Here is a 17251-nt window from a genome sequence, read left to right on the forward strand (position 1 = left end):
TATCGATAGCCCTGCGTTTTTATTATTATTAGCAGCAGCTCGTCGTATCTATTTTAATATTGAGGAATATTTCACTTTCTCTGGTCATAGGAATGCGGTGCGACTCGAGTTTAGCCATCAGATGGAAGACGGTGTCCCCTGCGCTGAGACTAATGCCATGTTCAAAACAACTGGGAACTCAGAAATCTCCGACTTCAGTGCGTTCAAGACAACTGGGGAACTTGGGGGAAAATCATTTTGAGCGGTCATCCAACTTTGATGTCTTTCTCGAGCTCCAACTTTCCGACCTGAAGATCACTAACGTCATGATTTGACCTATTTTTTTTTCCCCCCCCCCCCGAGTTCCCAATTGTCTTGAAAGCACCATGACCATCAGGTGCAAGCACCATCAGTCCAGTAAAATAAAAATAAAATAAAAACATTTCAATTTATGCGCTGCATGGCCTTGCAAGTGCTACACCAACTGCTATATTTTGTTATCAAGCTTGAGTTTTGAAATATAATATGGTCTGAGAATAACAGTATTGGCAGGCCAGGCATAAAGCCAATATGCTGTGATCATGTATTAGGCCTACTGCCCAAACCTCATTCCTACAGAACTGTTTTTATTAGCTTAATGTTACATTTTTGAAGTCATGTTTAAAAAAAGAATCAGAGCGGTAGATCTCGGCTTGCTTTTTGACTGCAAAAGTGAACTTGACTCCGAAAAGGTTGGTGACCACTGTCTTAGTGATTGACTGAGCCGTCCCTGTGGCCTCCGCAATGGATTAGTCCACTGAGACAGGCGTGAATCACACAGGTGTCTTGTGCTCCTCAAAAAAAATAAAAAATCAATCAGTCGACTAAATGGGGTCCGCCATAGTGTGTGTGTGTGTGCATGTGCTGTACACTTTTTTGTCTACCTGTATGTTCACCCGAGTCTGTGTGTAACCTTGCGTGCGGGTGCGTGAGTTAGAGCTGGGCGGTTTGGCCAAAATATCATATCCCAATATTTTTCCATTTTTTTTCACCAGGCTTGGGCAGTATACCGTATATACAGGTGTATTTTGAAGTACAGAGGGCGATTTTTCTATTTTCATTTTATTCAACAACAAAACATGTAATTGAGCCATTCACATGGTAACTTTGTTTACGAAGAGCATGTGGAGAAAATGTGTCTAAACTGTTGAGAAGCACAAGAGATGTAATCAAGTTATACTTGAAATTCACTACAAATGTTTGCCAGCCAAATATCTTATAACCATAAGTTAACTATTTAAGATGTGCCAAATATATTTTCTCCAGCTAAGGGCTCCAGCTATGCATTTGGTTAGCTAACTTGCTAGCTATAACGTTAGGTGGCTAGCTTGCAATATCAAACTTCTTGGTCACAGCAGAGACAATCAACCCCCTTCTGGATCAAGTGGAAGTAGCCTTTTGAGATAGTTGTATAACTTCATGACCTTGGTTGTCTGTCCTTGCATTTAGCTTATGCCTTGTTTGTATTTAGCTAGCTTCCGCTATGGGAATTCACTAGTACTCTGTTAACCTTTTTTTTTCTTTTTTTTTTTTAGCATAAAAAATATTTTGCGGGAGGAGAGGGAGAGACGTCTCAAGTAGCAAACAGAGTAAACTATAAAAACAGAGACTCGCTGGAGTGGTGTCTCACATTTAACAAACCAAACATTGAAATACCGTTGTGAAAGGCAAAGTAAAAACCCAAACCGGCCCGGGCATGAATAATGGTGTATAGTAAAATATGGTATACCGCCCTGTGTGTGTGTGTGTGTGTGTGTGTGTGTGTGTGTGTGTGTGTGTGTGTGTGTAACCTTTCTGTTCCTCTTATCTGTGTAGGTACGGTTCAGCCCAGCGTCCCCTGCTGGCCTACGAACCTCATCTCAGTCTGGACATCACCTCTAGTGGAGAGTCCTCCTCGGGCTTCACGAGCCAGGAAAGCACTATGGAGCGCTGCAAGACAGGTACACAAACAAACACATGTATGTAGACAAACATACAGAGCACAGACACACACACGCATATAGATAGGCTGGTAACTCTATATGTTTGTGTGTGTACATACATACATACATACATACATACATACATTGAAGTTGGAAGTTTACAAACACCTTAGCCAAATGCATTTAAACTCAGTTTTTCACAATTCCTGACATTTAATCCTCGTAAAAATTACCTGTCTTAGGTAGTTAGGATCAACACTTTATTTTAAGAATGTGAAATGTCAGAATAATAGTAGAGAGAATGATTTATTTCAGCTTTTATTTCTTTCATCACATTCCCAGTGGGTCAGAAGTTTACATACACTCAATTAGTATTTGGTAGCATTGCTTTTAAATTGTTTAACTTGGGTCAAACGTTTCAGGTAACCTTCCACAAGCTTCCCACAATAAGTTAGGTGAATTTTGGCCCATTCCTCCTGACAGAGCTGGTGTAACTGAGTCAGGTTTGTAGGCCTCCTTACTCGCACACGCTTTTTTAGTTCTGCTCACAAATGTTCTATAGGGTTGAGGTCAGGGCTTTGTTATGGCCACTCCAATACCTTGAATTTGTTGTCCTTAAGCCATTTTGCCACAACTTTGGAAGTATGCTTGGGGTCATTGTCCATTTGGAAGACCCATTTGCGACCAAGCTTTAACTTCCTGACTGATGTCTTGCGATGTTGCTTCAATATATCAACATAATTTTCCTTCCTCGTGCCATCTATTTCTTGAAGTGCACCAGTCTCTCCTGCAGCAAAACACCCCCACAACATGATGCTGCCAACCCCGTGCTTCACGTTTGGGATGGTGTTCTTCGGCTTGCAAGCCTCCCCCCTTTTCCTCCAAACATAATGGTCATTATGGCCAAACAGTTCTATTTTTGTTTCATCAGACCATTTCCAATTATGGCGGTTTTGGAGCAGTGGCTTCATCCATGCTGTGTGGCCTTTCAGGTTATGTCGACATATGACTCGTTTTACTGTGGATATAGATACTTTGTACCTGTTTCCTCCAGCATCTTCACAAGGTCCTTTGCTGTTGTTGTGGGATTGATTTGCACTTTTCGCACCAAAGTACGTTCATCTCTAGGAGACAAAGTGTCTCCTTCCTGAGCGTTATGACAGCTGCATGGTCCCATGGTGTTTATACTTGCGCACTATCGTTTGTACAGATGAACGTGGTACCTTCAGGCGTTTGGAAATTTCTCCCAAGGATGAACCAGACTAGTGGAGGTCTACAATTTTTTTTTCTGAGGTCTTGGCTGATTTCTTCTGAGGTTTTGGCCTGAAGGTACCACGTTCATCTGTACAAACGATAGTGCACAAGTATAAACACCATGGGAACATGCAGCCGTCATACCGCTCAGGAAGGAGACACGTTCTGTCTCCTAGAGATGGACGTACTTTGGTGCGAAAAGTACAAATCAATCCCAGAACAACAGCAAAGGACCTTGTGCTGGAGGAAACAGGTACAAAGTATCTATATCCACAGTAAAACGAGTCATATGTCGACATAACCTGAAAGGCCACACAGCATGGATGAAGCCACTGCTCCAAAACCGCCATAAAAAAGCCAGACTACAGTTTGCAACTGCACATGGGGACAAAGATCGCACTTTTGGGAGAAATGTCCTCTGGTCTGATGAAACAAAAATAGAACTGTTTGGCCATAATGACCATCGTTATGTTTGGAGGAAAAAGGAGGAGGATTGCAAGCCGAAGAACAACATCCCAACTGTGAAGCACGGGGGTGGCAGCATCATGTTATGGGGGTGCTTTGCTGCAGGAGGGCCTGGTGCACTTCACAAAATAGATGGCATCATGAGGGATGAAAATTATGTGGATATATTGAAGCAACATCTCAAGACATCAGTCAGGAAGTTAAAGCTTGGTTGCAAATGGGTCTTCCAAATGGACAATGACCCCAAGCATACTTCCAAAGTTGTGGAAAAATGGCTTAAGGACAACAAAGTCAAGGTATTGGAGTGGCCATCACAAAGACCTGACCTCAATCCTATAGAACATTTGTGGGCAGAACTGAAAAAGCATGTGTGAGCAAGGAGGCCTACAAACCTGACTCAGTTACACCAGCTCTGTCAGGAGGAATGGGCCAAAATTCACCCACTTTGTTGTGGGAAGCTTGTGGAAGGTCTACCTGAAACATTTGACCCAAGTTAAACAATTTAAAGGCAATGCTACCAAATACTAATTGAGTGTATGTAAACTTCTGACCCACTGGAAATGTGATGAAAGAAATAAAAGCTGAAATAAATCATTCTCTACTATTATTCTGACATTTCACATTCTTAAAATAAAGTGTTGATGCTAACTGACCTAAGACAGGGAATTTTTACTAGGATTAAATGTCAGGAATTGTGAAAAACTGACTTTAAATGTATTTGGCTAAGGTGTATGTAAACTTCCGACTTCAACTGTACATATGCGTACACACAGAAATAAAGAGTCCGGATTAAAGACAGTGAATTGGAGTGGCTCCAAATCGAACTGAGTTGGACATCCATCAGAAAAGGGTCTTGAATACCGACTACCCCAGTACACTGTATTACCAGTGACCAGACATACACATATGGCCTAAATACCGCACCTGTCACTACATTAGGCATGTGATGAGTAATGTGTAATGGTGGGTGTGTGTTTTCTGCCCAGAGCCCCTATGGCATGTCCCAGCTTCATCATCTCGGGGGCCAGGAAGAGGAGGGGGGCAGAAGAAACCCACCCGACAGGACGTCCCAGGGAAAGACTCCCCCAACAGACACTCAAAGGTCAGATATAACTGTCATCTTTTTATTTCCAGAGATTTTCTGCCTGTTGCTTTTCTGTGTATCTACCGTCTTTCTCTCTCACCTCATCCCGCTCTCTGTAGGGTGAGACCCAGTACTCCAGCCACTCCAGCAGTAACACTCTCTCTAGTAACGCGTCCAGCAGCCACAGTGATGAGCGCTGGTTCGACGGGGCTGGGGGGGAGAGAGGAGGCCCGGGGGGGTCCCGGGGTTACCTAGGCGACCTGGCCGAACCTGACCCCGACCCCCTCACTAAGGGCGGGTCCAGCGACAGCGGCATCGACGCCCCCACCCTCTACAACACCAAGCCTGGCGCATGCCACGGAAACCAGTCCAGCCAATCACAGAAGCCCCTGCACTGTTCAGCAACCTATAATAGCGGCCTGCAGGAGCTCTCTGAGGCGAGGGGCAATGTAGTCGAGGGGCGGAGACTGCAGTCATCACCTGTATTACCTGCCAATCAGAACAAAGGATACCGCACATGCACTTTCCCTCCTGGATCCAACGTGGAGAAGCCAGACTCATTAAAACCCAGGTAGGGGAGAGATAAAAACACACACACACACTGCTAGCGCTTATACAGTCAAGCTCTGGTTGGCTTTTAGTAGAGGAAAGAGGGTGGAAAGAGGAGGAGAAGGAACGGTATGCTTGGTCCACACAGGCATCCCACCCCTCATACTGAACATACCAAAACACACAAGTGTTTAATCCCTATGGGAGGCATGTATGGGCCAGATGTATCACCCCTGCCCTACAGACATAGACACATATTTAGAGAGTCCAGCTACTCCTATAGGGGAATTAGACCCCCAGTCACTCAGGGGACAGGACAGGACACTGGCATTCTGACACACAGAGGCACCCAACACACAGTGGGACACAACACGTAACGTCCAGGTATGTGGTCTAAACTGTGGTACAGGACCTTAGGAAATGGGGATAGAGATGTGTGTGAGTGGTAAGATGGATGGGTGGAGGTATTGAGAGTTGTAGATGAATGGTTGCTCGAGTGATTAGGTGGATGGTTTGATGGATGGATGATGTCCAGAGAAAGCCATGATAGCTGGTCAGGGATATTCACGGATAATTCTGTGGCACTAACAGATGTTGGTTGGAATTTAGTTGGGAGACCAAGGGGATTTGAGAAGTGAATTCCACCAGCAGCTGTTCTGCATGACGTGTGGTTTGTTGTGTCTGTGTTATGGTTCTCACCCTGAATCGATCCATCAATTCAAGCATGTGTGTATCTCTAAAACCTGTGCACCACTGATATTGACTTTGTTATGCATGTAAATAGATAGAGATCGCTTTATGGATTTGAGCGTGTGTCTGTGTTGTCACAGGGCCTGCTACACACCCCAGGGTTACAAGACCCCTGCAGCAGAGAAATCGCGACCGGTCCGAGCCGCCACAGTCACGCCCAACTCTGCTCTACTCAGCTCCACCCCTCTCTCCAGCTCCGCCCCCAAGGCCTTATGCAGCAAGAACAGGCTGGGCCCCTGGCAACCAGACGACAATGCCCCCTCCCCTTCAAACATACCCACTACCTACTGCTCTGACAGCAACAGCAGCAAGAAGTAAGTGTGTGTGTGCACCAGTTTTCTACACCACCAACACAAAAGTCAAGCGTCACGCCGCTGTGTTAAGCCACGCTCGGTGTGATAACTTGTTGCTGTATTTAACCTATATTGCTGCTCTGTGTGTGTTCAGGCAGGTGGACGTGAATTCTAAGAACGTGTTCGGACAGCCCCGTCTCAGAGCGTCGCTAAGGGACCTGCGGTCTCCACGGAGATCCCACAAGAGCACCGTCGAGGACGACCTGAAGAAACTCATCATCATGGACAGCCCTGGCGAGATGCCACAAAGAGACATGGTGAGGGACACACAGTACACATGCACACCCACACAAACACAGTACATGTATACACACACACACATACATTACACAACACACTATTTTACACATACACACCCCAAACCGTACCACTTGCTCACACACAAACATACTACCCCACGACTAACCTCCCTCCCTTCTCTGTTCAGTCTCCTCGGCGCACTCTTCAGCGCACCTTCTCAGACGAGTCTCTGTGCAGCGGGCGCAGGGATGCCAGCTATGCCAACTCTGCCCCCCTGTTTGACCAGGGCACTCCCAGCGACCTGCTGTTCACCTGCACCCTGCCCACCCGACGCCACGCACACTCTGCCAGCCACATGCCCAACAAGATGGGTGAGTGGGGCCACAGCTTGATGTTACCTTCTCACTTCATTGTATCCGTACCTAATTATGGTATGTCAAGAAGGCACAGAGCTCAGTTATACAAGGAGTCATTTATGTGCTACTTTTAAAGGAATAGTCCACTCAAAAAACATCTTTTGGCGTTTCTTTAATTAGTCCACTTTTTATACTGTCCCAAAAATGTTTTGCATGTCAGCCGTCAAGTTTTCAAGATGCGTGACTTTCAAGAAGAAAAGTTTATCATGCGACGTCGTCATGAATGCTCATCTGCTAAGTCTTTAGTTAATTTGACCTTCTTGCCCTCCTCCTGGCTGGCCAGTGCCTATGTCTGCATCGGAGCTGTCTCTGAAAGAGGTGAGGGATAAGGTTCCCCCCCTGAGGAGGCTGGACCCGGGGCTCATACCCCTGCCTGACACTGCCTGTGGACTGGAGTGGGCCAGCCTGGTCAATGCTGCCAAGGCCTACGAGGGTGAGTGTGAGTATTCTGTGTGTGTGTGTGTGTGTGTGTGTGTTCAGATAGCTGGTCCCCTGCCACCACAAACCCTCTCACAGCAGCTCCAGCGGGCAGGCACCTACTGAGACATGATCCTGGACCTCAGTTACAGCCCTAGCCCAGCCCTGGGCTGCTCCTTGACGGGCTTGACTGTGTAAAATGTCCCTGGAGACCTCGCATTGTAAAAGCTGATTTCGAAGATGATGGGGGGGGGGAGAAGAGCAGGCCTTTGTTGATTGGTAGCTGATTGCGAAGGGGGAAATGCAGCGTTGTAACTGTGTGTGTTACAGTGCAAAGGGCAGTGTCTCTATTCTCACTCACCGAGCCTCAAGTTGGGGTTCCAGACATACGGCCGATCATCAGTCCAGTCCAGTTCCAAACACCTCAGACTCCACGCACTACCCCCACCTTCAGCGGGTAAGTCTCTGATTCACACACCAGCTCAAACAATCACGGTCCATAGCCACCAGACGCACAGTGTAAGATCATGGTGGTTACAGCAGATGGGGATCGTTTTGTCTATTTGACACTGATACTCCAAATCCTAAACACAATATTTGAGTGTATAAAAGCACTGCCTACACTTGGACTTCCCATTTTCCTTTTGTCAGGTCAACCTCACCTGTCGCATGTAGAGAGCTGTAATGGCAGTGCCATCCTGTGGTTAGCTGTGGTAATTACACAAGTTACCAAGGATCTCTGAACACCTGCTGTAGTGAACAAACAGTGGAGTGTTTGAGTTAAAGCAGTCTGGCCTGTTCAGCTTGTGTTTTCTCAGGGCATGACTACAACCAGCCTGTCACTGAAACTGCCTCTTGTTTACCAAACTAACACGCTGCGTTGTACGGTCCTCACAAACTCTGTTGTTCTGTTGAACACACCTGTTAAACCTGTCTGCCCTACCTGCTACTTAACCCATTAGACAGGGTGAGTTAATGTCTTTGTGTGTTTTCAGGGATGAGGTACCCAACGACCTCTCGGGACGACTGTACAGCCTAGAGGTGATGCTAAAGCGGCTCAACACTGACCTGGAGAAGGTACCGTTTACACCAGAGAGACATTTAGACTCTATGCTCATTTAAATGGCTGTACCACTGACACAGCAAGAATTGAAACTGGTAATAAATAAACGGCCTCCCGAGTGGCGCAGCGGACTAAGGTACTGCATCGCAGTGCTAGAGGCGTTACTACAGACCCGGGTTCATTCCCGGGCTGTGCCCGGGAGTCCAATAGGACGGCGCACAATTGGACCAGCGTCGTCCAGGTTAGGGGAGGGTTTGGCCGGTGGGGCTTTACTTGGCTCATCGAACTCTAGCGACTCCTTGTGGCGGGCTGGGTGCCTGCAAGCTGACTCCGATTGCCAGTTGAACTGCGTTTCCTCCGACACATTGGTGCGACTGGCTTCCGGGTTAAGCGGGCGGGCGGGTGTTAATATTGGCAGTATCGCTTTAAGAAAGGTTCAGTGTTAGGTTGGATCATGTTTTCGGGGAACGCATGACTCCACCGTTGCCTCTCCCAAGCCTGTTGGGGAGTTGCAGCGATGAGACGAGATCAAAATTGAGGAGAGAGAAAAAAATACCAATGCAAAAAAATATCAAGATAATTAACACTTTCTTCCTTTTCTCTTTCTGTGTCTCCCGCGCATTCCCTCCCGCTCTGTCCCTCAGGAGAAGGAGGACAAAGTGCACCTGTTGGCTGAGATGGCTAACCTGCGGCAGAATAACCAGCGGCTCCAGGAAGAGAGCCACTCGGCCAGCGAGCAGCTCCGCAAGTTCAGCCTGCTCTTCACCGACCCCCCGCAGAGGAAGTGAGCTCACACGAACACAGGAAGTGACCTCGGAGAGAGCGTGCAAGAGCATCCGCAGAGAGAACTTGTGACCTAAGCCAGAGAACGATGGAGAGGAGGGAAGAGGTTATGGTAAAGGTGATTTTAGTGGAAAAAACAGTCACAGTGAGCTTCATGCTGTTGGGATTGAGTAGGGAATGGATTTGTTAGTGGGTCTGGTTAGGCACTGTGGAATACATGGGCAATAGAAGTTAGTGTGTGAAATGATGTACAAGAAAATAAGAGGGGGAAAGAACGCCCCCCCCCACATTCTCACGTTCTATCCCTCGCATGCTGCTTCTGTCACATTCCAACCACGCCATCTCCCTCCTGCCTCTCCTAGAGGGGTAGGATGGTAGGGGAGAAGAGGAGCACTACCTCTCCACCACTGACCTGCTCTGGGGAGAGAGACCTGTCGTTATGCCGCCACCCTCTCTGTGGTGCACCACCCACAACCAGAAACCCTGCCTCGCTCTGGGCTGGACGGACACAGGGACTGCAGAGAACCAATGGATCCCCGTTGGCTCATCTGAAACCCAATTGCCTAGACAGAAGAGCCTGCAAGACGGCAAGCCTATTTTAATTTTTTTTTAACTCTAAAAGAGTCCCAACACAGCACAAGCTGAGTCTCCCTCAGCCTGTGCACCCAGAGGGATTCCCTCTGTTCCTGCTTGTAGGTTTTTATTTTTGTAACTGAAGTCTTATACACTCCTGCGTCAGAGAAAAGCCAATAAAGAGGAGAGATGTTATGAACTGTAGAACACTAGATCACTCAGAGAGGCCTAATACTGTTCCTGAAGCGAATCAGCCAAAAACAAACACGAGCTCTGGCTCAAAAACAAACAAAAAAAGACTCCAACTCCCAGAATGCTCTGGGAGACGTGTGTTTTATAAAAGACGTGGTACTGTAGTTTTGCCCATGTGGTTCAACATATAGCTTGAACACATGCATATTGTACTGATAAGCTTTGTTGAGTGTGTGATAGGCTGGCACAGGGCATTTCAGTCATGAGCAAGCTGTATTATGACAGCTACGCTAGTTAGATGAGACATCTTGTTCGTTCAGAGACAGAATATAGTGTCATAAACTCAATGATAGTATCTCAATCTTATTTTTTGGGGCTAACGGTCAATGTTAAAGGTATTTACAAATATCTAAGCAGTTTTTTTTTTTCTTACATATGTAGAATTATCATATTTAGTGGTTTCTGTTGTGTGTACTAGCAGTTGGTACACAAATCTGTGTGCATTTAGAGAAGACATAGAAATGATCTCTTAAACACTGTAGCACCTGTGTCATGGTACAATAGCTGTGTGTGTGTGTGTGTGTGTGTGTGTGTGGTGTGTGTGTGCGCTAGAATGAAGGGATATTATACACACATTTTGCTAACAGTCCTAGTGTCTGCAGAATCAAGCTCAACAATTTATACACAACTGTGAGACCTAGCTAAATAACTTAAGTAACTTATCTTGTGGTGATGGGTCTGTGAAACGTGTGGCCATTTCAAAAACAAACAAAATGTCCATCCGACAGGAATACACTAAACTAAATCAACACGTACACTTTCTCCTGACTAGCTTGGTTATATTCTCTACGGAAACAATTTTTCTTACAGATGTGCGTCTTTGTGTCCATTGTTATGAACGTGGGATAAATGGAGGGCAGCGTGGAGCTGGCAAAACCAACGATGTGGGTTCCAATTCTCGTTTGGGCCACATCCATTTACTATAATTATGAAACTGTCTGCTGAAGGACCATATTTCTATTTTCCTTCCATTAAATGTAACCCCCTAGCACAGTTAAGTCAACGTAGACCCCCTTTTCAAGAACCCCCTCAACTGGAATCCTGTCTTCCCTTCACTACTCTCAGGACCCTTCACAGACATCCCCTTTTTAAGGACTGTACTATTTATTTGTATTTATTGTTTTGTGTGTGGACATGTACCTATATGGTGTAAACCCTTTGTGGCTGGATCGGTGGACATTCACATGCATAATGGCACAAAAACACAAACGTACTAAACAAACTACACAGCCCTGCCCTCGCTCTTTCGAAAACATCTGTCCATTTACGAGAGACATTACGTTTAGATAAGAGCAACACATACGGTACATTCAGACCTCTTTACTTTTTCCAGATTTTATGTTACAGCCTTGCTCTAAAAATGTATTTAATTATTTTTTTCCACTCATCAATCTACACACAATACCCCATAATGACAAAGCGAAAACAGGTTTTAGAAATTGTTGCACTGAAGTATTCAGACCCTTTGCTTTGAGACTTAATTCAGCTCGGGTGCATCCTGTTTCCATTGATCATCCTTGAGATGTTTCTACAACTTGATTGGAGTCCACCTGTGGTAAATTCAATAGATTGGACATGATTTGGAAAGGCACACACCTGTCTATATAAGGTCCCACAGTTGACAGTGCATGTCAGAGCAAAAACCAAGCCAAAGATGAACGGAGCAAAGAACAGCGAGATCTTTAAAAACCTGCTCCAGAGCCAGGACTTTGAACCCCGATCAAACATCTCGAGTGACCTGAAAATAGCTGTGCAGCGACGCTCCCCATCCAACCTGACAGAGTTTGAGAGGATCTGCAGAGAAGAATGGGAGAAACTCCCCAAATACAGGTGTGCCAAGCTTGTAGCATCATACCCAAGAAGACTCGAGGCTGTAATCGCTGCCAAAGGTGCTTCAACAAAGTACTGAGTAAACGGTCTGAATACTTATGCAAATGTAATATTTTAATTTTTTATAAATGTGAAAAATGTGGGGGTATTGTGTGTAGAGTCATGAGGGGATAAAACAATTGACTCCATCTTAGAATAAGGCTGTAACGTAAAGTGGAAAAAGTCAGGGGGTCTGAATACTTTCCGAACGCACTGTACAGACATCTGTCTCCATTTCTCTGTGTACTGTAAGCTGCCTCATCCTCCTCCAGCCAGTTATATCATCTCGGACATACCAAGAGCAACTCAGACATAACCCTACACACTCATGTTATCACTGAAGCTCAGCAAATGTGCTGTGATGTTGATATCTGCAATGTCTTAATCTTTATTTTGTTTATTTGTGTGTGGAGGGGTATGGGTGTTTTTAAGGATTTAGTTTGGCTATATTTGATTTGAAGAGAACTGTAGTTATACAGTACCAGTCAAAAGTTTGGACAGACCTACTCATTCAAGGGTTTTTCTTTATTTTTGCTATTTTCTACATTGTAGAATAATAGTGAAGATGTCAAAACTATGAAATGACACATATGGAATCATGTGGTAGCCAAAAAAGTGTTAGACATATCAAAATATATTTTATATGTGAGATTCTTCAAAGTAGCCACCCTTTCTTTGCCTTGATGACAGCTTTGCGTCCATCAACCGACTTCATGAGGTAGTCACCTTACATTTACATTTAAGTCATTTAGCAGACGCTCTTATCCAGCTGGAATGCTTTTCCTTCACTCTGCAGTCCAACTCATCCCAAACCATCTCAGTTGGGTTGAGGTCAGGTGATTGTGGCAGCCAGGTCATCTGATGCAGCACTCCATCACTCTCCTTCTTGGTAAAATAGCCCTTACACAGCCTGGAGGTGTGTTGGGTCATTGTCCTATTGGGGGGAAAAAATGATAGTCCCACTAAGCGCAAACCAGATGGGATGGCGTATCGCTACAGAATGCTGTTTTGGACTTATCAGACCAAAGGACAGATTTCTCGTGTTTTTTGGCCCAAGCAAGCCTCTTCTTATTATTGGTGTCCTTTAGTAGTGGTTTCTTTGCAGCAGTTTGACCATGAAGTCCTGATTCACGCAGTCTCCTCAAACCGTTGATGTTGAGATGTTTGTTACTTGAAATCTGTGAGGTACAATCTAAGGTGCAGTTAATTGCCGATTTATGAGGTGCAGTTAACTCTAATGAACTTATCTGTAGTGGTCCTCATGAGAGCTAGTTTCATCATAGCGTTTGGTTTTTGCGACTCCACTTGAAGAAACTTTCAAAGTAATCGACATTTTCTGAATTGACTGACCTTCATGTTTTAAAGTAATGATGGACTGTCGTTTCTCTTTGCTTATTTGATCTGTTCTTGCCATAATATGAACTTGGTCTTTTACCAAATAGGTCTGTCTCCTGTATACCACCCTTACCTTGTCACAACACAACTGATTGGCTGAAACGCATTAAGAAGGAAAGAAATTCCACAAATGAACTTTTAACAAGGCACACCTTTTAATTGAAATGCATTCCAGGTGATTATTTCATAGTTTTGATGTCTCCACTATTATTCTACAATGTAGAAAATAGCAAAAATAAAGAACCCTTGAATGAGTAGGTGTGTCAACTTTTGACTTGTACTGTACATGTTGAACATCGCTCGGTGCATCAATGTTGCACAAATCACAAATGGTAACATCGAAACTTGGTAAATGGATCAAATGTATGTTGTTTTTTTGTTTTGTTTTTTTATGTTTAATATTTGTCTTATTTTTGGAACATATTGGCCAATTTTGCGACATGAAAAATACAAAATAGTGAAATTAAGAGGGTACCTTGTTTTTATTTCTGTATATGCTGTCTGATTTTAAATCTTTGTATAAAGCTGATTTGTATGATTTACATAGTTCTTACTTTGTTGGTGCATTCTGCAGGAGTGCTTTATGCATTGACAAACTTATGGTTGAACATTGTTTTTCTTGGGGATGTTGTATCAATGACTGTACATTTTAAAAGTGTAGATTGTTTTCATTATTTTATAAGAACATATATTAAAAAATCGTTCAATGATAGAATCTGTCATTTTTTTTTCTTTTTGGCAATGGTATTTTATTTTAACTAGGCAAGTCAGTTAAGAACATTCTTATTTACAATGAAACCCTACCAAAAGGCTTCCTGCGGGGTCGGGGACTGGGATTAAAAATAAAATTTTAATATAGGAAAAAACACATCACGACAAGACACCATAACACTAGATAAAGACAGACCTAAGACAACATAGCATGGCAGCAACACATGAAAACACAGCATGGTAGCAAGACAACATGACAACAACATGGTAGCAACACAAGATATGGTACAAACATTATTGCGCACAGACAGCACAAAGGTAGAGACAACAATGCATCACGTGAAGCTGCCACAACTGTCAGTAAGTGTCCATGATTGAGTCTTTTTTAAAGTAAGAGATGGAGATAAAACTGTCCAGTTTGAGTGTTTGTTGCAGCTCGTTCCAGTCGCTAGCTGCAGCGAACTGAAAAGAGGAGCGACCCAGGGATGTGTGCGCTTTGGGGACCTTTGACAGAATGTGACTGGCAGAATGGGTGTTGTATGTGGAGGATGAAGGCTGCAGTAGATATCTCAGATGGGGTGAGTGAGGCCTAAGAAGGTTTTATAAATAAGTAACAACCAGTGGGTCTTGCGACGGGTATATAGATATGACCAGTTTACAGAAGAGTATGGAGTGCAGTGATGTGTCTTATGAGGAGCATTGGTGGCCGAATTGTAAAGAACATCTTGCCGCTCGAGAGCACCCTTACCTGCCGATCTATAAATTACGTCTCCGTAATCTAGGATGGTCAACTGAATCAGGGTTAGTTTGGCAGCTGGGGTGAAAGAGGAGTGATTTACGATAGTTTCCTCTAAGTCTAGATTTAACTTTAGCCTGCAGCTTTGATATGTGCCGAGAGAAGGACAGCGTACCATCTAGCCATACTCCCAAGTACTTGTATGAGGTACCTCAAGCTCTAAACCCTCAGAGGTAGTAATCACACCGGGGGAAGCGGGGCAGTCTTATCAAACTACATGACCTCTGTTTTGGAGGTGTTCAGAACAAGGTTAAGGGCAGAGAAAGCTTGTTGGACACTAAAAAACCTTTGTTGCAGAGTGTTTAACACAAAATCCGGGGAGGGGCCAAAGACTATCATCTGCATATAAATGGATGAGAGAGCTTCCTACTGCTTGAGCTATGTTGTTGATGTAAATTGAGAAGAGCGTGGGACCTGGGATCGAGCCTTGGGGTACCCCCTTGGTGACAGGCAATGGCTGAGACAGTAGATGTTCTGACATTATACACTGCTCTCTTTGAGAGAAGTAGTTAGCAAACCAGGCCAAAGAGCCACCAACACTCCTTAGCCGGCCCACAAGAATGAAGTGGTCTACCGTATCAAAAGCACAACATTGCTTAGAATCAAGGGCAATGGTGACGTCATTTAGGACCTTTTAAGGTTGCAGTGACAGATCCATAACCTGAGCGGAAACCAGATTGCGTACCAGAGAGAACACTATAGATGTCAAGAAAGCCAGTCGGTTGATTATTGACAAGTTTTTCCAACACTTTTGATAAACAGGGCAAAATAGAAATAGGCCTATAACAGTTAGGATCAGCTTGATCTCACCCTTTAAATAAAGGATGCACTGTGGCTGCCTTCCAAGCAATGGGAACCTCCCCAGAGAGGAGAGACAGGTTAAAAAGGTCATAGATCGGCTTGGTGATGATAGGGTCAAGTTTAAGGAGCTCCTTTAGCACCTCGGAGTCAGTGACCACCTGCAGGGAGAAACGTTGTAGCGGGGCAGAGGAAAAAGAGGGAGGGGCATCGGGGATCGTCGCATTAGAAGGGGTGGGAGATGAGGAAATGTTGGACGGGCAAGGAGGCATGGCAGTTAAATAGGAATCCTGACTTAATTAAGTGGTGATTAAAGAGTTCAGCCATGTGCTCCTTGTCAGTAACAACCACATCCACATTAAGTGACATGGGCAGCTGTGAGGAGGGTTTATTCCAGGTCTTTAACGGTTTCCAGAACTTTTTGGGGTTAGACCCACGGAGAGAGGGCTGCTCCTTAAAGTAACTAACTTTGGCCTTCCGGATAGCCTGAGTGCAGTTATTGCTCATTTGCCTGAACGAGAGCCAGTCAGCCTGAGTATACGTGTTCCTGAGCCTTTCGCCAAATGGAATTCTTGAGGTGGAGTAACTCTGCCAGATCACGGTCCAACCAGGGGCTGAACCTGTTTTTAATTCTCATTTTCTTTATGGGTGCGTATTTGTTAACAATACCACTGAAAATGTAAAAAAAAAAAGGCCAAGCTTCTTTGACAGAGGGAATCAAGCTGATTCTATACCATGCACATTTCCAGATCAATCAGCAGTAATACAATCAAGGCACGGCAGTGGACAGGGAGAGCTCTTCAGTGTTGATTTGTAACATTTGAATGTGCATTAGATGGCAAGATCATATTGTACAGCAATTTCATCAAGTAACATGAATACAAAGCAGGGGAGAGGTGGTTAGAATAGGATGGGAGGCCAAGAGTCCATGTAACCAACGTCCCGAGTCTGGGAACAAACAGTCTGTCCCATGGTTGGGTAAACAAGCAAGTTCATAGTCAACAATGCATGCAGGAGTCATAAGGCAAATAGCATAAAGCACAAGAGAAAAATATAACGAATTAGGGCTAGCCATTGTAAAATCACAGCCACTTGCCCCAGCAGTGCGTGTGTGCTGCATTTAACTATTTGATGACATGAACAGGTTTTGGTTGTGCATGTGACCTGAGGCATACAATGTATCGACTGAATCCTCAAATGAAACACTGAATGGAACCAAATGGAACAGTAATGTCAGTGGATAGAAGCGGCAACAACGTAACGGTCACGTTCCTCTGGCCCAGACACTGCATGCATCAACCAATGGTCATCGACCTTCAGATTCCAGTAACATATGAACAAAACTATAAACGCAACATGCAACAATTTTTATTTTTTTACTGAGTTACAGTTCATATAAGGAAATCAGTCAATTGAAATAAATGCATTAGGCTCTAATCTATGGATTTCACATGACTTGGAATACAGATATGCATCTGTTGGTCACAGATACCGGAACAAATATTTTTGTTCAGTAGTTAGCTAGCTGATACGTTAAATACCT

General features: G+C 44.5%; 1 protein-coding gene across 1 annotated transcript in view; it reads left to right on the forward strand.

Moving 5' to 3' along the window:
* LOC115162782 (signal-induced proliferation-associated 1-like protein 3) overlaps positions 1 to 10756 on the forward strand; it is a 90696-nt gene extending 79940 nt beyond the window's left edge. Inside the window, exons 14-23 of the mRNA XM_029714207.1 lie at positions 1834 to 1958; positions 4646 to 4761; positions 4863 to 5314; positions 6123 to 6356; positions 6490 to 6652; positions 6823 to 7006; positions 7335 to 7484; positions 7799 to 7925; positions 8464 to 8545; positions 9176 to 10756. Coding sequence (XP_029570067.1) covers positions 1834 to 1958; positions 4646 to 4761; positions 4863 to 5314; positions 6123 to 6356; positions 6490 to 6652; positions 6823 to 7006; positions 7335 to 7484; positions 7799 to 7925; positions 8464 to 8545; positions 9176 to 9319 — 1777 coding nt within the window. The 3' untranslated portion in view covers positions 9320 to 10756. The remainder of the gene's footprint in view (positions 1 to 1833; positions 1959 to 4645; positions 4762 to 4862; positions 5315 to 6122; positions 6357 to 6489; positions 6653 to 6822; positions 7007 to 7334; positions 7485 to 7798; positions 7926 to 8463; positions 8546 to 9175) is intronic.
* The last annotated feature ends 6495 nt before the right edge of the window (positions 10757 to 17251 follow it).

This window comes from Salmo trutta, chromosome 26, assembly GCF_901001165.1.
Source record: "Salmo trutta chromosome 26, fSalTru1.1, whole genome shotgun sequence".
In the NCBI taxonomy this organism is placed as follows: Eukaryota; Metazoa; Chordata; class Actinopteri; order Salmoniformes; family Salmonidae; genus Salmo; species Salmo trutta.